The sequence below is a fragment of the Syngnathus typhle genome, linkage group LG12 (assembly GCF_033458585.1).
Source record: "Syngnathus typhle isolate RoL2023-S1 ecotype Sweden linkage group LG12, RoL_Styp_1.0, whole genome shotgun sequence".
Taxonomy (NCBI): Eukaryota; Metazoa; Chordata; class Actinopteri; order Syngnathiformes; family Syngnathidae; genus Syngnathus; species Syngnathus typhle.
The window spans coordinates 8,196,730-8,216,773 of record NC_083749.1 but is presented as its reverse complement, the minus strand read 5'-3'; the positions used below and the strand labels follow the sequence as shown (position 1 = coordinate 8,216,773).

The window sequence follows — 20,044 nt, the reverse complement described above, 5'->3', positions numbered from 1 at the left end:
GGCCCACGGGCCTTGGGTTTGATACTTATGCGTTTAGAGTCTAAACGCATAGGTATTTGTCTCAACTTTAGACCAATGATAAACTGGAGGCTAATAAATTATTAAAAGCCTATAACTACGTCTTGAATTACGTGTTAAAGAAATTGGACGAACCATTGTGGGCGTTGAAACATACATCTAACGTTGCTAATGACAAAGTTAAAGTAATTGTAGTCACAGCTAAGTCTTGCCCAAATCATTGAGACTTTAACTTTATCATTGTCTGATTGAAACTGATTTCATGTTAATCTTACCTTGATGAAGTGTGCACTGCAAACCCGTGTTGTAGATGACACTTTCATACTCAATTATTCCATTGATTATTCCATTAATTAATGGAATAATCAATCAAGTGTACGGATCCCCCTGATTGCTGTTTATTAAACAAATATTTTTGTTTATTTGGTCATATTTAGTGGATGAAAAACAACAACTAAACAACAGCTAAGCAATAGCACGCAAGAAAAATGGATGTTTTTTTTCAAAAAGCAGATGAATGCAAATGTTTTACTATGATGAAACTCAAATCCGTCTGGTCTCATGAAGTACGAGAGAAATAAGAACATTAATTAGTTCTGGACCTTCTTTAGTTAAAATGTCATTAAAATATTGGGTATGTTAGTGTGATAATTGATTTGTTGTCAATTAATCCATTAATGTTGACACCTCAATCCAATCCTTCTGCCTAATCGCGTTCAACCACAGCAGGCTGGGATGCGATAGATTTTTCTTTTCTTTTTCTTTTTTTTGCTTCTACGGTTTTGGCAACCAAAAACACAAGACGACTTTTTTTTTCTCTACCTAAAAGTCCTTACTCCCGGCTTCCTTTCCTTTGCCTCAAGGTAACACCGTGACGCAATCGCGACGTCGGGGTAAAGGTGAAGTGAAGCGAGTTTGTCCCTCCCATAAATGTCAACGCACCGTTCAGTGACGTCAATTCTTCTCGAGGCAGCAGGTGAGAGAGAGCATCGCGTCTTAAACGCGAACGATCGAGTAGCGGAGCGCAGTCATGGGAAAGCTTCAAGAATTTAACATCACTTTCACCAATAATAAGGTGGTATACAGTCCCGGAGAATCTCTCGGCGGGACGGTCAAAATACGAATCAGCAACTCGCTGCAGTACAAAGGTAATGTCCAACATGAGACGGGAAAGGCGTGTGTGTGTCTGGGGGAGCGCGCATGCAGGGACACGATTGTGGGCAAAGTTGCCAGCGGAAATGTTGAAGTGTCGTTCGACTTGTGCGTTTTAAATGCCACAAAGTATTTTTCTCGGTTGTAGTTGTGCATGTTGTTTTTCTTCAGAGTGAGTCGGTGGTGTTTGGTTATCAGGACGTGAAAGCCACTTCCTGGACTATATCCTGCTTGATGCCTCATCTTGTTCTCTTAACATGGCTTACTTGTTTGGTTGTGGAACTTGGACACATCAAATTGAATAGTTTTCTGTCATGAATGGAGAAAAAGTGATTTTAGGTCAACTGACAATGATAGGATTAAAGTTGAGTAGTGAGGTGGGGAGAGTCTCAGTAATTGCCCTTGAAATGAACAATGTGCCCATTGTATGGGAATGATCCTTATGGGGATTCTTCTGTGATATTCGAGGATATGCTTTCAGCTGCTTTTGTAAGAGGGGAATACTCTAATGTGCTGGTCTGGGAATTGTTTGCCAAACAAAAGCCTGTAAAGTATCATACCAAACTTGCCAACGTGGAAATTCTGTTTGTTCACATCCTTATGATGAAACAGCCTACTATTGTGGAGTCATGTACCTCAGAATTAGATCAACATTTTGGGGACAAAATATGAATCCAAAGTTGTTCAAAACATTTGAGTCCAAATGGCTTTCATGCAAGCAAGAACATATTGCGCAAGTCCTGATGAACAAAAGTCATTGGTGGTGGACTTTTACGGAATCAATGTGGGATCAATTCCATTTCGTAGACTATACGTGTGAATGTGAGTGTCTTACTCTGCTTTGAAAATGACGAATCCTGGGTGGAGTCAACGACTTGATAGATGTGAGATGGCTGGTGAAGTGACTCAGCTTCATATTGTCTAGCTTCCTTATAAAATATTGTGTTTTATTAAAGCCTAAATATTTAAGCAGCCCCTCCCCAAACTACAATGCAATGCTTTAGCAGTTTTTCAAATTTGGCATTTCTCTTGAGCAGTTTTTTGATAGTGTGTGAACTCATGTCATCAGTAATCTGGAGGTTGTTGGTGTTCAGACAGATATGTTGTTGTGGATGAAAATAGCCTTAGTCTTATTTTGGTCTCATTTTCTCTGCCATGGGTCTGTCTGGTAGTGTTCACATTTCAAATTCTATACTCGACCACACACACAAAACAGAAATATGCATGGTATGCACATTTGGTCCTGATATTTAGCACTGGCTATGCAAAAAGACACAAAAAACATGACATGTAAAAAAAAAAAAAAAAAAATTCCTGTCTGGTAGGTTTAATACATTTATTTTAAGTGAGATGCATTTACGTATGCTATTTGTGGGCTATTAGGACCAATTTAAAATATAAACAGAATTGATGCCACTCCATGGGAATTGACTTGATGTTATAATAACGAGCCCTCCATGACGTTCGGCAGTTACTGTAACGTGGTTACAACTATTTGGGCAGCCAGCCGGTCAGCATTATGGGCCAGGTGTATCCCACGCCATCTGCATGAGTCAGCTGTTGCCAAGTGAAGGAAAACTGCTAAATTCTACAGAAGAATGCTTGGATAGTGTGCACTGGGCCACAGGGAATGGCCACATTTTTGGGTCTCTTCACCCCAGCTGCAGTGTTCAATGAGAGACAATGACCCCAAGTTTCTATTTGGTCTGTTATTGATTTTAATTGGAAATATAAATGCATGATGGTGCTTGATGTTTTTTTTCCCCCTCTACTTAAGAGCTAATGTCTTCATCACCCTTTCTTAGCGGGATTGCCTTTTGTAATTTGAGTTTCACAAATTGAACGATTGCAGTAAATTATTTTAACAATATTCTAATTTGAGATTCACCTGTGATTTATATAGTGAGGAGCCCTCCGACCTGTTCGATAAGGTATTCTGGTTCAACAGCATTGCACTCCATTTTAGGCTTTCAGAATGAATGTGCTGCAACTGCTGAGCTTGCATTCTGCTTTCAATGCACTTCTTAAGCATGACTGCTAATTGCTCAATCACCAAGACTGCTTGAATCATGCTGAACCAGGAAAACATTTGTATCCCAGTTGTGTCCTCATGCCTTTCAATTAGTTGCTGGTTTATTGAGTGAGCCCGACTAGTTATTTAAATAGGTTTTATACACTTTTATCAGGCTACTAATGTGTACTGAGAGGGGTCAAGTCCTCATAAGAAGAAGCTCCGCACATCTTTTCCAGACTCAACATGCTTCACTGGCAGCAGAGTTAGTTGATCAGGACACATGGTGTCCTTTGTGCATTTGTTTGTGAGACACACTCAATATTTTCGACCAAATTTACTGCCTCACTGTATTATTGATGATAACACCATTAGACAGTATTTGTATTGATTGTCTTCCTTTTCAAAGTTGTTGAAGTAGGTTCATAAGATATGAGTTACATACAAGTTGAACGTAGTAATTTGTGATGTTAGATTTATTGAGTGATCATTGTGATCAAATATGCATGCATACTATCAAATCTCTCCTCAGAACTTTTTTGTGATGTTTTCATGGTCCTGCAGCATGTCACAGACTGTAAGTTTCCACAACAGTAGAAGTACAGAGCCTGCCTATCCTTTGTAATGCAAGTTCATTTGAGCAAGTTCACAACATAAAGGTTCAACTCAAAGCCTTTTGTCAACTCGTGGATGCAACAGACCTAATTTATTACCTCCTATTTGTTTAATAGAAAAATGCTTTGTATAGTTAGAATGGTAATAGCCTTAAGTACCATTCACTGTCTTTAAACTGCAGTAAATTCATGTCAGTGCTCCAAAAGCTGTAGTTGGTGGAAGGTCCGAATAAAGCTGCAGCAATATAAATAATTTTCTCAGAATAAGTACCTGTGAGTATTGTTCTATCATCTTCTGCAACTTTGATGACTATGTTTACAATGCCGTTAAGGTCAAAAATAAAATTTCTAAAAAACTAATAAAAAAATCCAAGTGTTTACAAGCATGAGCAGCGGAGCTGTTACCACACTTATTTTTTTAGGTATCTGGTACTCATGGGGACTACTGATACTTCAAGAAAAAGAAATCTGGCCCCGGGTTAGTCCACCTCGTCAGTAGTTGACACTATACTGAGGCAGTTTGACACGACAGTGACTCATCATCTGTGTCGAAAAAAAATAATATATATATATATATTACGTTTTATCATTTTGATGGTTGTTTTTTTTTTTTTTTTAAATGTTTTTTCATGATCATGTTTTAGCGTGAAATTTTATGTGAAACGTGCTAGCGATATCACTACTCTGTATCTATGAGTTGTCAAATTGTTCAATGAAACATTGAAGTGTAGTGGGTAACAGAATGTGCAGATTAGATGCAGGGCCACTAGTTGTATTATGATATAACTTTTTCAGGGATAAACCTCTTATCATTGCATGCAAACATGCAAGGATTTGTTTGTATTTGTGTGTGTGTATTGTGCATCCAGATGTGTGTCTCTAAATCCTCTACAATCCATTCTGACTACATTGCTCAGCAAATAAGAACAAATTAAGGGTGCCTCGCATTCAGGGAGTTTTCCAGTGTGTTTTTGTTGACTAAAAATCGTTTTTGAAAGACTCTTTGGTAGATTGACCACATTCTTTGAGATAATATCTTCATTTTTTTGTTTAGGTGATGGTGGTGGAAACTTCTTTTGTTGTGTATTCAAAACACCATATCAGATCTTTGATGCAAGCCTGTCTGTAGGTAATGAGAATCTAAGATCTGCATCTAAGAACTCGTGCAAAATGATACAGCAAAGAGGAACTTCATTCCGTCAGTTAATTCCATTTAATTACTCTTAAATAATCGAATCCGATTTCTTGCTCTGTGTTTTTGATACATTTATAATTCAACACTTTCTGTAGTCGTAAATGTGCATTTGGATGAGTGTGAGAAAGCAAAAGAAGTGGTCTAAACAAGAAAGAAAAGAAAGAAAGCAAGTGGTGCAAAACAAACACAAAGTAAAACAGGAAACTATGCCCTGAAGGAGAGGATTCCGTCATTGGGTGAATAGGTTTTGCGACAAAGAAAAAGAGCTAAACAAGCTCAGGCAGGTCGAGCCTTCCTTACAGAATGTTGCTCATTAAGAGGCCAAAGTTAGTCGAATTGTTTGGATTTTTGAAATATAAGATCTGACACCATGTGGAAAGTAATAGTTTTGATTCTGGTCCCTATCAGCACCAATGAGGTTGTTGTTATAGCTTGCGAATTATACACATATTCTAGTCAAGTACTCATCCAGGGGGGGAAAAAAAACAGTTGACGACATCTCTCTGACGGGCAGCAGCACCAGGATTGTGTCTACTCGCGTACACTCTCACTGAACCATAAAGAGGATTTGGATGAACTCCAATGTGTTGGTAACAAATCCAGCTGGCTGCTGAGTCAGAGCAATGCTCTACACGTAGCATCCTGAGCACTGGTGAGTGACATTTTCCTTGCAAGTTGAACAGCTCATTGTTTGGCCTCTAGTGAACATTCATGTGCTACCATATTCAGCTTCCAGCTGCTATCCAACTTCTGTTGTGCAACCTCAGGAAATCATTTATTTGCGCATCCCAATAAATTTGATGCATCTTCATCCCAAGTCATAACATCATCACTACAATGACGCTCGTGTTTTTTTTAAGATTGTTGCTTGTTCAGTGACTGACTGAGCCGAACGAGATGTGAATGGCTTTAGGAGAATACATTTAGAACAAAGACTGTTGTTTCTCAGATTTGTTTACTCTATCTTTATTTAATTTATATTTCGATTTTGATTTATTATTCAGAATGTTTATTTGTGGGCATCGTTACAAGGCTCAACTCTCGCTCCTTCATGAAATTGTGCCAACAATCTGGCAATGCCATCTGCCTCCTCGTGTGTGTCCGTCTTTTTTGAGCGAGATTGGTGGAATTCAAAGGTGCGAATGAAAACTTGGTCAAATGCTCTCTTTTGCATTGCATTTTTCAAATAATGCTATTTTATATTTTGCACATGTCAAATGATTCAAATGTATTGAACCAGAATAGATGCACTATAATTGGATGCAAACAATAAAAACAATTTCTATTGCACAATACAATGACTAATATATATATGTATTACATATATATACATACATATACATGTATGTATGTGTGTATGTATATATATATGTGTGTATGTGTGTGTGTGTGTGTATATATATATATATATATATATATATATATATATTATAAAATCATTTTATTTTATAACTCAGGCTCAAATTTGGGATTGAGGTTAAAATAAATATTAGAAATTATCTTATCTTTTCCCAGTGCTGCTTGGCTGCCTCTGATTAATCCTCTGGCTGCTGTCAGACTGTGGGTGTGTGCACGTGTGTATGTATTTATGTATTTTATCAGATGGCTTTCTTATCCTCACGAGTAAAAAAGGTCGATGAGAGGTGACACAGAGGGGCTGTGATCACACTGCAGATGTACTCTAAAACCAACTACAGATGTTATGGTCTTTATGTACGTCACATACATTTTTAGCCACCTATTGTGATTGGTTGCAGCTTTCATCCAACCAGAGGCCAAAAATAATTGACATTAATCGGTGATTGAAATAATCCTAAATGGGAAGATTTAATATTGAAAAATGTAAACCATGTGATGGTTATTGGCATCAGTATCTGCTAATCTTTGAGCATAAGATCCTGATGGGGTCATCTCTCGCCTTTACATTTCAATCAAAAGGGAGAATGATTCAATAGTATTGTTGACTAGACTGAAAAAGAGCCAGTCACTTTTCCTTTCTTCGTCTCAAGTGTGTAAAGTATAAATTCAATCGCAATCACGGCATTGTTGTTCTTTCTTTACACAGCCATCAAGGTGAACTGTCAAGGCTCATGTGGGATTTCCAATAAAGTGAACGACACATCGTGGACTATTGTGGAGCAGTACTTCAACAGCACTTTATCTGTCGCTGACAAAGGTAATTTATTTTAGTTTTACAATTTTATTATATATATTTTATTTCATTTTTACAACAATCTCTTTAACAGCTGCTTATATTTAGAGGTGGTTTGGCTAAGTAACTGTGACTATTATTCCTGAAATTGTAAAAGTATTAAACATGAATGTAGTACATGTTATTCCAGAACACTGGTATGTAAAATTATGTGTAAATTATTTTATTAATTATGCATACATGATTGTAGTAGTGTAGTTTTAGTTGTACATGTTAAAAAAAAAAAAAAAAAAAAAAAAAAAAAAAAAAAAAAAAAAAGGATTAAAATCCATGAGAGCAAAAATCCCATCCAATCAACTCCTCAGCATACGTTTTACAGAGCAGGGCATAAATAATGCATGACACAGCCTCTCTGTCCTTCCCTTTATCGCTGCAGTTTTTCCGTCTCAATCTCTTTCAAAATTGGCCTGCTTTGCCCCTTGGACTAAGCAGCATAAGCGGTGGGAAACAAGTGAGGTAAATAACTAGCACGAAGATAGATGCCAATGGGATGTACGCTTAAGCAAAAAAAAAAAAGTGGACAACATATGACTAATGTGATGCCTGGAAGAGTGACGATAATATGAACGTGTCAGTTTCAACGCTTCATTCTGTCACCATTATCAGCTAATAACCAACAAGAAACTAAGATATTTTTCCTCCTCCTCCTGCTGCTGCTGATGATGTGACCTCAACCCAAGCTTGCTGTAGCAAGATGATAAGAAATAATGGAACAGGATAATAAGTTAACCTTTCTATAGATTCATGTTATTTTTCAATCACTAAAATTGAGTCAATTAAAAAAAGAATCACAATCATTGAGAATTTGATCTCTTAATTTTCCAATAATCCACATCTCCATCATTTATTACACGATACGCCAGCGAAATGAATAAAAACTGCCAGTTATGTGTTTGTGATCACCCACCACGAGATGCATAAAACAAGCTCCCAAAAGTACTTGTCAAAAAAGGCATAATAATAATGAGTTCAAATATGGACCAATCAATTTGAATGTACTGTACAGTGAGATCATGTGTTTTGTATATAGGCATAGATACATTTAAACTTATTTTTCTTTCTTCATGTCATCCCAGTGCATTGGCTATAATAGTTAACATGACACACACAGTAACCCCCCTCCCCCATCTCATGAACCAGACCACTTAGAAAGAGTGGCATGTCGTGAGGAGAGATATATTCGGCTCTGACTTAAATGAGCTGTCATCGCTACAAGACTATGAATTATCTTCATCGGCCCATTATCTTAATTGTGGTGGAAACTCCTGCAGATGCTCTTGCCAATTCGGTTAAACATGCAACTGCGACAAATGGCATGCTGTGCACGTTTATTGGGTCTTGTTTCAAGACGATGCATAAGGTTGGTGCATACCCAGAATTAGTGGATGAGGCCCATTGTCCTTGTGAGTACCGTCATTTTCAGACTATAAGTCACACTGGAGTATAAATCGCACCAGCCATAAAATGCCCAAAAAAGTGAAAAAAAAAAACATATATGTATGTATATAAGTCGCTCCCGAGTATAAGTCGAAAAACTATGAAAAAAAAAACGCGACTTATAGTCCGAAAAGTACGGTACAAATGCGAACGTTTTAAAAAGTGTTTTTTTAAAATATGTTAACCTTATTGTTATGGAGTAAACAATGCGCTAGGTAGGTCATATTCATTAAATAATAACAGAACACTGTTGTGTTAATGGTGATTTTGTTTTGATGCTGTTGTCTCTCAGCACAGTGAGATAAAAAGAAAAAAAAATACATACACGGCTATAAGCATTGCTTCAAAAATTCAGGCAGGTATAAGGCACCGTCATAGTTTTGTCATCATTAAATTCCAAGACAGGGCAGGTGCTTAAAAGGATGCTGACCCAAAGTTGTACTGGTGCAGAAGAATGCACGCAATCTCGATTTTTTTCTTTCTATTATTGATTAACTTTGCTGGGAAATGCTTTACCAGTTAAGTGTTTTAGCCATGACTAATTGGGCTATTAATCACCCTTGTTAGCTAGTTTCAGTTGTCGGTCCCCTTCAAACAACATATCAGTTCATCTGTCTTTTGAGCAACATAATCTCCAACAGTGAAACTCAATTCCACTGGGAAAATAAGACGCCACCTTGATATCCAATGTTTGCTTGTGGCTAACAAAAAAGAGAAAAACACCCGAGGGCTTGTGCTTATCTCTGCACCAGCAAATGTTTTTCTCTTTTGTGTGTTTTATTTCAGTTGTGTTTACACTGTATTGTAAGTGATCAATTCTTTTGTTTTGTTTTCACAGGAACTCTGACAGCAGGCGAACACAATTTCCCTTTCCAGTTTCTCATCCCAGGTGTGAACTTTCTTTCCATAAACTGTTTGACTTCATTGGTGTTCAGGGCACACCTTTTGTTTTCTTACTAAAATGTTGCATGGATTTTTATTAGAAATCCAGGACATCTGATCACTTGGTACAGCATGGCACAAAGCAAATTCCCACAGAACTGTGATTGTAAGTGGTGGGGTGATTCTTGATTCCTTCCTTAAGAAACGTGGAATGAATTTCTCAAATACATCAACATGTGCCTTCTAAACGCCTCTTTTGTATCACTGTGCGAGTAACCTTGAGATCAGTGCAACATACCTAGTTAGAGTGAAGTTTGCTATCTCACACACGCATACTTAGCGTGGGCTGAAGCGCAAGGGGTTCGGTTTATTTTTAGTCCCTCTCCTGTTGTGCAGTCGCGGATTAATTGGTCGTCATGCCCCCTTGCTTTGCCTCGCTCCCTCTCATGCTCGCTGACTGAAAGACTTTGCATAAGAAAAGCAAGTGGGTGATTTTAGCAAATGTCAAGGTGGGAAAAAATATTGCCCTCAAGATCTCCTTTTATGAGTGCAGGATATTTTTTAAATGAACATTGAGGCATAAGGTGGACCCTCCAAAATGAAACACAGACACCGGTTATCATTTCTTATTTTAATATTGTAGTTCCTCTGGGACAAAGCTTATGCATGGAGAGGGGAACTGTGAAAATGGAGCAGTGACACATAATTGTTCCTCTTTAGTGTTTGTTACTCTGAGATGAATCGCCTTTGCGAACATACTGCATGTATGACGTTGACCATTTGCGAGTAATGATATTAAATCAAGCCTCTTTGGCAAATAAATCAACTTGAAAGGTGAGTTATTCTGGTTATCCATGAAAGTAAATACCTAGAGTTTATTTTACATTTGCAGCACATCCATCTCATGTCACCCAATGCGGTTGAAACAAAACATATTAAGTGCAATATTTAAGACATAGGACTTAAAATTCCCTTTTTTCTGGCTGTCCATCAGCTGCAGCACCGACCTCTTTTGAAGGACCATTTGGAAAGATAACTTACCATGTGAAAGCTGCCATTGACACGCCTCGCTTTGCCAAGGACTACAAAGCCCAGAGGCCCTTCTACCTTCTCAACCTGCTCGACCTTAATGAGGTCCCGGATATTGATGTAAGTGCAGATCTTATTAACCAAACAAACATTAACCTTTAGGTGTGATTAATGCTTATTTGATTTCACGTCTGAGGAAGATCTCAGTGCAGCAAAGTGACACATTGTTCGCTTGCAAATGCTGAATTCAATTTGCTTCTCTGTCTTTTCAGCATTTTAACTACGCTGTCACCACAAAGAAATTTAACTACCTTCTGGTGAAGTCTGGGACCCTTATGCTGAAAGCTCACAGTGACTTCAGGGGCTATATCCCTGGTCAGGTGATCAAGTTAGCCGCCGAGATCCACAACAAGTCTGGAAAAGACACAGGATGTGTACTGGCAAGTCTCATACAGGTAAAGCTTAAAACCCTGAACAATCGGAGGAAATGAAAATGATTTATGAAGAAACACTTTACTTGTAGAACCACCACCTCCTTTCTGAAACATCACATTTTTATAATCATGGGAATACCCAAACAATGGAATTAGTTTCAGGCAAAATAGTAGTTGGACTAATTGTGATTTCTTTGCTCATTTTTAAAAGGAACTTAACGCAGGGAACTAACCAATCCCTGCAATTGGTGAATAGATGTGTGAAAGGATTTGTACTAGTAACACTGGCGGAGCTAGAGCTCTCACGCCCCCTCGGACCCCAGAACTATGCAGGTGCCAGACCAGACAATTGAATTTTTAGTTTTTTTTTTTCCTGTTTTTTCTGTGAATATTTCCCCACATTTCCTCCTGCCCCTCGCAGGGAACATATGATGAATGTTTATCAGTGTTTTCTAAATAATTTGGGGCGGTGGGGGTGGGGGGGGGGGGGGTGGGGGGGGTTTGGGGGGGGGGGGTCGGGGTTCGGGGTTGCAAAAATGAACGAATGAATAAATGTTTTGCAGACCCCTGAGATATCCTTGGCTACACTTCAAGGAAAAGAAATTCTAGTTCCGCCAGTGATTACTGACACGTCTTTGTTTGCATGTCTTTTGCATGTTTTTTTTTTCTTACCAGAAAGTGACTTACAAGACAAAGCGGCATATATTTGACCTCCGAACCATCGCAGAGGTGGAGGGAGCCGGAGTTAAGGCAGGGAAACACGCAGAGTGGAAAGAACAGATCATTGTCCCACCTCTTCCTCAGTCTTCGTTAATAGGCTGCAGCCTCATAGATATCGACTATTTCATTCAGGTCTGTGGGACTGCTTGTTCATGCCTGGCACAATTGTAAGAGTATATTTACATTTCCCATTGGGGTTTTACAAATGAGATGCATAAGAACATTGTGGGGGGGAAAAAGTGTTATTTGGTTTGTCGCATTCTAAATTTCCCCAAGTGCTATTTAACTCCTATTAAAAACTGACACATTTGCAGATTTCATTTGATTAAGAAAGGCATTTAAAAAATTTGTGCCTGATGAAGTGTGCTGCCCCTTTCTTTCAATATTTTTTGCATCATTTAGTTGTCCAAACTTTTAATCAATCAAATCCAGCACTTTCTGCTGACTGAAATTATTTCATAAGCAAATTATTATGAAGCCATGATGTATTGCAGTTTGGAATTGTCAGATGTGTCATTGACTTCCCCCAAGTGCTGGTAAATATTTTCTATTTTGTATGTCTGACCAAAAATCTCATATATACAGTAATTGTTTCTGGTTACAGGTCGCACTAAAATCTCCGGAGGCAGTTGTCAACCTGCCCATCTACATTGGGAACATTGCCCTGAACTTGTCTCCTGCAAGGACTGTACCTTCTTGTCTAGACCATTGCGATGTGCCACGCTCACCCAATGCAGCAGGACTGACGCCCAGTGCCCCTCCGGTTGAGGGCGACGCCGAGCTGTGTGCAGGTGTTAATGCCAGCGAAGCGATTCCCACCAAGAGTCATTCTCAGCAACGTGAGGCTGTCAACATGTCACCGAGCGCCTTTAGCCATGCACCCAGTACAGCGCTGCTACCTAGCCACAGACAGCCCGACGCGTCCGCCCCCTTGTTCTGTGTTTCAACTGGGGCTACCATACCTTTCTTTACTGATGAAGACCCCACACCTGTCCCCACTTCCTGTGCTCTCATCTTGCCTCCAGAATATAGCAGTTGGGACTATCCTCATGGTAAGCTCATGGTAATACATGCTAGGAAATATCACATTTGTGTCACAGAGGGTCCTTTCTATGCGCAAATAATAATAAATTCATTTTCTCAATCTCGAGAGTTCATTCAACCCAACTGTGAATATACTAAAACCATGTTTAAGTGCCCTTTTTAAGCGATAAGTAAGAAGTAATTAAAAAACATTTTCCACCATTATCGTGACCAATAACCTGTACAATGTCAAAAATGTCAGAAAAAGCCTACACAAAAGGGTAGGTTATTTGTGGGTAACCTAACATAAGTTGAAATGCAACTGATTAATTAGTAACTTTATTTTCATATTGCAATATCTTTGCTATTCAAGTGTGGGAATGCAACTAAGCCCAGAGCAATATTTTTTTTTTTATAGCAAATATACAGTGTTTCCCCCCCCCCCCCGCCCCCCACCCCCCTTAAAGGTAAATCCTGGTACTTTCAAGAATTGTCCTATTCATTTACATTATTATTGTGTAATTTTTTTCCCAAGTTCTCGGACTGACTCGTGCAAAAAATGCAATATGATCTCCTATCCGGTTTGAACCTGTGTCTCAGAGCCTCTGCCCATTTATGAAGAAAGCTGCAGTTGCACTAATTCAGTTTAAAAATATATAGACAATACAAGAAGTGGTTGATGAAGCAACTTCTCTGAATGACTCATGAAAGTAACTGTCTGTTCATATCACTCTGTCACAGAGCCTCCACCCACTTATGAAGAAAGTTGCAGTAGCACCGACTTCAGTTTAAACAGTGGACAATAGAAGCTGATGAAAAAGCACCGCCCACAGTTCCGGATCATGGAAATACCCTCATGAAAACAGGACCAACTCCATAACGCCAAAGATGAATATGTCCTCGACAAGTACAAAGAGTTCATGTCTTGTGAAAATAAGAATTGGATTTTGATCACACATGCTGTGATAGACAGAGCAGTTTAACACCACTGTGCTTAAATTAAGATTCAAAAGTGTCTGGACTTTATCTGCTATGACAAAAAGCGATGTGAACCCAATTAAATTTTATTTTTCTGTGCTCTAACTGGCACATAGTAGCCAAACAGCAGGTCAGAGTATTCTGAGGTAACCTGGACAGACTGATACCTGACACGAGAGTCCTGTCATGGGTCTTACCTGCCCACATGGGTAATGTAATAATTGAGAAATTGAAATCACGATAAGTGACTTGACCTGAAGTGATGTTATGTGACTGGACCACATAGTTTAGTTTAGTTTAGTTTATTGTTTAGCACATATTATTACATCAATAACTGTGCAAGGAGGGAGACGAAGCCTAGGGCTTGTAAAGAGCTCCACTCCTTCTAAGTATTGACCATTATCAACACCATATGAGAGAGACCAGATCCAAAGGTTGCTTTGGAGAAATTAATTCCCTTGGAGAGAATATGTCCTGTTATCAGACAATTGTGAAGATAATCACAGCGAGCACAACATCAACTTGACTAATAGTTTGACCTCCTGCAAGTTGTACAGCAAGCAGACGTAGACGCAGTGGAGGCTTTGGATGCGGATCACGCAAGAAGAGACCTGCGCTCATCAGCAGTGGTCGAGTCTGAAAATGAGCTCTAAGGCAGAAAGGCCAGGTGTGGATGTAATTTAACCCAAAACCACAAAAGGCTTTGAACACTGCTTCTTTTTCTGGTAAATGCTGTGTGCCTTGGGTGCAGTGCTGTGATAGTATGTTGCACTTGGCCCACTTTTACTAGCCATCCTTTGTCTTTATTCTGAGGTGATTTGCCAGTTCATTTTCACTTCTTTCCCTCAAATTTGAAATTCATATATTCTGTCATCACTTTTAACTGCATGGCACGCAGTAATCTAATTTATGTCATGACACTGGTTTTAATTACATGTAACATGTTTGAGATGAACATTGGCTGAGATCTGCACACCTGCTAATCTGAATGGATCTACTGTATTATTAGCTTTGTTTACTAATAATTTCTTCCTGTATGAATCAAGACACAGATCTTAGCACTATTTTATGACCGTAGCAGTTGCCATATGGTTTTCAACTATGGCACAACCAGAAACAAAGTTTTTTTTACTGTAATTAAAATGGCAATAATACCTTTCTGCATTTTACTGAATGTTTGCCTTCTACTTTTCTGGGTCTTGTCATTCACTGTTGGAGCATTTAATGGAGTTATTCCCTCTCTGTCAGGGTGTATGTCAGAGTCTACTTGTGCAGTTAATGTGGACTATTCCTACACACTTCATGCATGGAAATGTTTCTTTATTGATGTCAAGCAGAAACAACAGGCCCTTACACCTGCTAGAATTGCTGTAAGAATGCAACTCTCGTCATTGCCAAGAAAAATGTGTTCGACTGAAAGGATTTTGCATTGTGTGCAACATCCTTGGTTTGCCCTTTTTAGACCAAAGAGTATGATAGTGAAATGATTAACCACTTTTTGGTGCAGTTTTTACATTCATTCTTTTGCACATATTGACAAGTGGTACCTTTTTTTTTTCCTTTCTCTCTCTCTATATACTTGTAACTGGTTTACAGGTGCAGTACACAGTATAATATAACAAATGTGTACAATAGAACAATACATTTATCTGACTTGTTTGGTCATTTGAAAATAATGTCACATTTTAAGTGTTTCCAAAACACTGGATTTTTTGGTTTTTCTAAAATGAAATCCTATTGTTATTAAGCTGCATATTTTTAAACTACTGCTATTAAAAGTTATCTAAATATAATCAGCTCATTCGACTAATAATTCCGAGTTGGTATATTGTTATTTGTAATTGCAATTCAAATCAGCCCTCTCCATTCCTGTTTGTTGTGCACTTGGGTACAAACCAATGTAGAGGTCCAGCACTTGTATAGTTGCGGTCTGAACGGCTTCAGGTCCATTTATTCAATTAGGTTTTATGTATCACTCATTAGTACTTTAAATTGCATATATTCTAATTCTAAATATCAGTGAATGCATGTGCATGAAGCCTGGCTAAACAATTAACCATAGTCTCACAAACTGAGTACTGGTGTACTCCTGACCTCCTGTGGAAGAGGTTCGTCACAACAACAGTTAGGATATTACGCATCAATGAAATAAGAACAGTGACTGACATGTTATTTTTTTTCGAATGACTTTTATGGCATCTTTTTTAACACAAGTCTGAGTGATCAAATAAAAACTAAATGGACATATAGTCTTGATGTGAATGCGCATGCGTAGAGTCCAGTTAAACAGTGAGAATGTTAGAAGATTACGCATCAATTAAATAAGAACAGAGAGTGACATATTTTTTTCCGAATATCCTTTATGGCATCTTTTCAACACAAGTAAAGTCTGGGTGATGAAATAAAAACTAAATGGACATATAGTCTTGATGTGAAAATGGACATATAGTCTTGATGTGAATGCGCATGCGTAGTCCACATAAACCGGAAATGTTTCTCAGCCCGTCTCACTGCAAAAACTTCATTACCCGTCAGCTTCTTATTTATTGTTGAAAGTCACGCGGTATAGTGGGTGGATGTCGTTCGTCTGTCCAAGTCAAAGTGTGCAACAAAAATGTATTGGAAGAGTCAAAAGCCAGAAAAAGCCGCCCGTCCGTAATGGGTAAACGAAGTAAAATACTAAACAGGAACTGACGCGTTTCTTCACCCAGCAAGTTCAACATGATGACCGTGAGTTTTGTGATTTTAATCCAACTACTCACTCAGATCACCGCGCGTGCGTTTGGATTAAATAGGACTTGCACACTGTCTGTGTTTGACAATCAAATGTCGATGCGGCCAGCACTATAAGCGTTATATCAATCATAAAAAAAAAAAACAGAAAACAATCAATTATGGCATTCAAAGTAATGAAATAAAGACAACATTTGGAGTGGAATCCATTTTCAGCATTGGAGTTTCATGACTCAGACCAGCCCACCTAAATGCGCATTGTTTTTTGAAAACGTGATGAGTGTTGCGATCAGGTAATGTCATTATTAATATCTACCGGGAACATGTGAAGCCCATAAAGACCTTTTGTGGTCCTTATAAAAATATATTTGACTTGCCTTGATACCGTTTATTTCCATGTATAATGCGCAAAATTTAACTAATTTATTGTCCTAAAATCTGCGGTGCGCATTATACACGGGTACAATTATTTTTTTATTTTTATCCGGATATCATACAAAGGCCGCCATTACAGATGCGCTTTCTTCTCTGCTGTTCACTTCAAACATGCTCCATACAAACACAATGCTCTCGTATCAGACGCTTGCTCGATCACCTCCTCGTTTGCTGTCACAATGTACCCTACACAAATCCGAAACATTTCTTCGCTATTGAGTTTGCTAGTGCATGCGCAGTGATACTGACCGGCAGAATAACATCCGGTTGTTCCCAAAGATGATCTTTTTTCTGAAATAATTTTACGTTTACGGACTTAAGTAGGAGTCAAAATTTGGGTGCGTATTATACATGGGTACAGGCTTTTTTCCAGCATCAACATGCCATTTTTAGGGTGCGTATTATACATGGGGGCGCATTATACATGGAAAAAACGGTATATTTATCCTTATAGGAGATCAGTGGATTTGACCATATTCCAACATTACCAACATCTATATTCATATTTTATTTGATCAAAAATAAAAATTGAAACTATTTCAATACTTCTTAAATCGTCTTTAATTTAAAATTCAAGTAAAATAGCCTTGCCAACAAGTTGAGGCCCAAGATCCCCAATGTAAGACTTTTGTCTTTCAATGTATCCACAAAGGATTTTGTAGCATTTTTTATTTACAAAGAAATATTCTACCAAATATTTCTTCACTGTTTGTACAGTGAATTATTGTCTGGAGATGGGTGTGTATGTACTCTTTATTACCACAAGATTTTTTTTTTTTTGCTGCTAATTTGTTAATTTGAGCTGCTGGAGGCTACTGACGTGCTTTTTGGTAAATATGCTAATCCTGTACTAACTGCATTTGACAACTGTCTTTCCCGTTGCTCTTTAGTTGGGAAAGAGAATGTCATATGAATATACACTGCGTTAAAATACATCATGTTTAAAGCTGTTTAAACATTTCAAAGTGTGACAAGATCCTGAAATGGAGAACTGCAAATTTTTTCTTCAATTGCTTAACTCAACATTATTGTGCTTACGTTTGCTTATCATAATGCAAAATATCCTAAATAATAGCTATGACATGCAATGTAACTTGAAAAAAAATCATTACTCGATTGTCACTCCTCGTTTGTTCATGAGAGTCCAAGTTTGGCATCTAGCATTTATATCTTAGCTGACGTTGGCAGATGGACATTTCACACAGCTTGGATGTGGGGGTGGGAATGTGGTTGAGATAAAGTTCACACACAAACTAGCATCACTTTGCCCCAAATCAATTGATCACGTCTGCAGTTTATTAATTCCAAGCAGAAGTGTGTCTAACCCAATTTGTTTAGAGTGCTGAAGCACCACTAAGTAAATCCAAGCGAGCCCTAATTTGAGAGAATTTAAGACTGTGTGTCCCCTTTTAACAAGCTGTTAAAACCATACAGCACACAACAAAAATATTGTATCCCGTTTTGTCTCAGAAATGTTTTTTTTTTTATGTACTGTGAATTTAATTTAATTTCAACGTTGGCAGTGATGGGATTCCTGGCGTGGACGTATTTAAATGCTAAATAGAATGTGCTAATCTTCTTCATATGCTGATGATTTCTCTTTCATATCTTTTTTTCAGGTGACATTTCAGGTGTCAAGTCACGTGACACTGCTGTTTGACTTCTGGCAGGTGAACAGCCCTGGAGGTATCCATATATTTTCTTTGGTGGACATGTAAAATCTTTTAGTCAGTGTTTGTTTCTATCTACGAATGTTCATAAGGCGGGTGTTAAGAAGCTCTTTAAAAAAATAAATATAAGATCTAAACTTTGTCATGTTTATCATGTAAGGTTCTTATTTTCTGATCTGAATATGTCATTTGTATCATATTTAACATTCTGAGCGTGTAAAAAATCTTTCTGTGTATTCCCCCCTCAGGCATGGTTTTGTCAGTGATAGTGGTCATGCTACTGACGGTCTTGTACGAGCTGCTCAAAGTGTGGAGGGTGTGGCTTAGCAGGAGCACGCTGTTGGCTCAATATTCCACTCCATTTTCCAACAGCCCTGTGGTGGAAAACAGCTCCCCTGAAGCTTCATTGACTCCCAGAGAATCAAACCCCATCTTTCCGAGCAACAAGAGCAAGTACGTATGTTTAGTTTCTCCTCCATATCTATGTGTTTGACAGGTCATAATTTTTTTTTGAAATGCATCAGAGAAGTTGCCAAATGCATATGAATAAATAAATGTATTATTTATATCCTGGTCCTCAGCTGGTTGCTACATGGAATCCAGACATTTCTTCACTTGCTGCAGGTGACTTTGGGCTACATGCTGATGTTGTGCGTCATGTCCTTCAACACTTGGATCTTTCTCGGCGTCATTGTGGGTTCCACTCTGGGTTATTTCATCTCATTCCCTCTGCTGGATCGTTATTGATGGACAGTACAGCCCAGGGTGTGTTCTTCTCATAATTAGAAGGATCATGATTTCCATTAAAATGTGGAAACCCTCCTTATAAGCTTTCTTGATGCTTGGGCTGTGTTAGTATTTCATACATGATTTGGGTTACTCTGTGTTACAATATTGTCATCTTAAAGTTTTGATAATTACTTGTGTTTAACTGATGAAGATTACTCTAATAACAGTAGGAATTCAAAGAAAGGGAAAATATTGTGCCCAACAATGACTTTGTTATCAGTCAGTTTGTAGATTAACGTTAACGATCATTTAGAGACATCTGACTAACATGATATCTTTGTTAATTTCATTGTACACTAGTCTGAACACTAGTTTGATTAAAATAAAGGGAAAACAGTTCCAAAATTAGAAATTGACTCCATAGAATTAATTTGATCTTTTCACGTTAAAATGAATTAATTTGGACATGAGATTTCAGTAATCTGTCTCAAAATAATGCAGACAACATTTTAACCCGTGATTTTAACCTTGATTTTAAATGCCTACTTGTTACACTACAACTTCAGTAGGCCATTACAGCAGCAGTGATTGCACTACTTTTATTACAATGGGTGACAGCAAAAATACAAATAATTTGATCCCCCAAAATAACTCGACTGGAATATTTTGACGTACCGCATACTTTTTAAATATTATTGGACTACATGTTTGGCTTCCACCAATTGCATATGCGGGTATTGAATCGAAGTCGAAGGTGTCCAATCAGCGCCAG

The 20,044-nt window shown here is 38.1% G+C and overlaps 2 protein-coding genes across 2 annotated transcripts; both read left to right on the top strand.

The window, feature by feature from the left end:
• The first annotated feature begins 949 nt into the window (after positions 1-949).
• Positions 950-15,498, top strand: arrdc1b (arrestin domain containing 1b). Its single transcript, XM_061293652.1, has 8 exons — positions 950-1,166; positions 7,056-7,166; positions 9,478-9,528; positions 10,516-10,670; positions 10,823-11,005; positions 11,660-11,836; positions 12,309-12,756; positions 13,469-15,498. Exons 1-8 carry the CDS (start codon positions 1,049-1,051, stop codon positions 13,531-13,533), a joined length of 1,308 nt encoding a protein of 435 aa, XP_061149636.1. The 5' UTR covers positions 950-1,048; the 3' UTR covers positions 13,534-15,498.
• A 746-nt stretch (positions 15,499-16,244) lies between these two features.
• On the top strand, positions 16,245-19,684 carry slc31a2 (solute carrier family 31 member 2). Its single transcript, XM_061294017.1, has 4 exons — positions 16,245-16,435; positions 18,493-18,559; positions 18,792-18,996; positions 19,125-19,684. Exons 1-4 carry the CDS (start codon positions 16,427-16,429, stop codon positions 19,288-19,290), a joined length of 447 nt encoding a protein of 148 aa, XP_061150001.1. The 5' UTR covers positions 16,245-16,426; the 3' UTR covers positions 19,291-19,684.
• Positions 19,685-20,044: the final 360 nt, after the last annotated feature.

What these genes read in the sequence shown, in the direction of transcription:
- arrdc1b (XM_061293652.1), top strand. Translation starts at nt 1,049, where the DNA reads ATGGGAAAGCTTCAAGAATTTAACATCACTTTCACCAATAATAAGGTG. An exon ending in TTTATCTGTCGCTGACAAAG is followed by an intron (nt 7,167 to 9,477) that starts GTAATTTATTTT and finishes TTGTTTTCACAG; the next exon opens with GAACTCTGACAGCAGGCGAA. An exon ending in CAGTTGGGACTATCCTCATG is followed by an intron (nt 12,757 to 13,468) that starts GTAAGCTCATGG and finishes ACTCTGTCACAG; the next exon opens with AGCCTCCACCCACTTATGAA.
- slc31a2 (XM_061294017.1), top strand. An exon ending in GCAGGTGAACAGCCCTGGAG is followed by an intron (nt 18,560 to 18,791) that starts GTATCCATATAT and finishes TTCCCCCCTCAG; the next exon opens with GCATGGTTTTGTCAGTGATA. An exon ending in TTTCCGAGCAACAAGAGCAA is followed by an intron (nt 18,997 to 19,124) that starts GTACGTATGTTT and finishes CCTGGTCCTCAG; the next exon opens with CTGGTTGCTACATGGAATCC.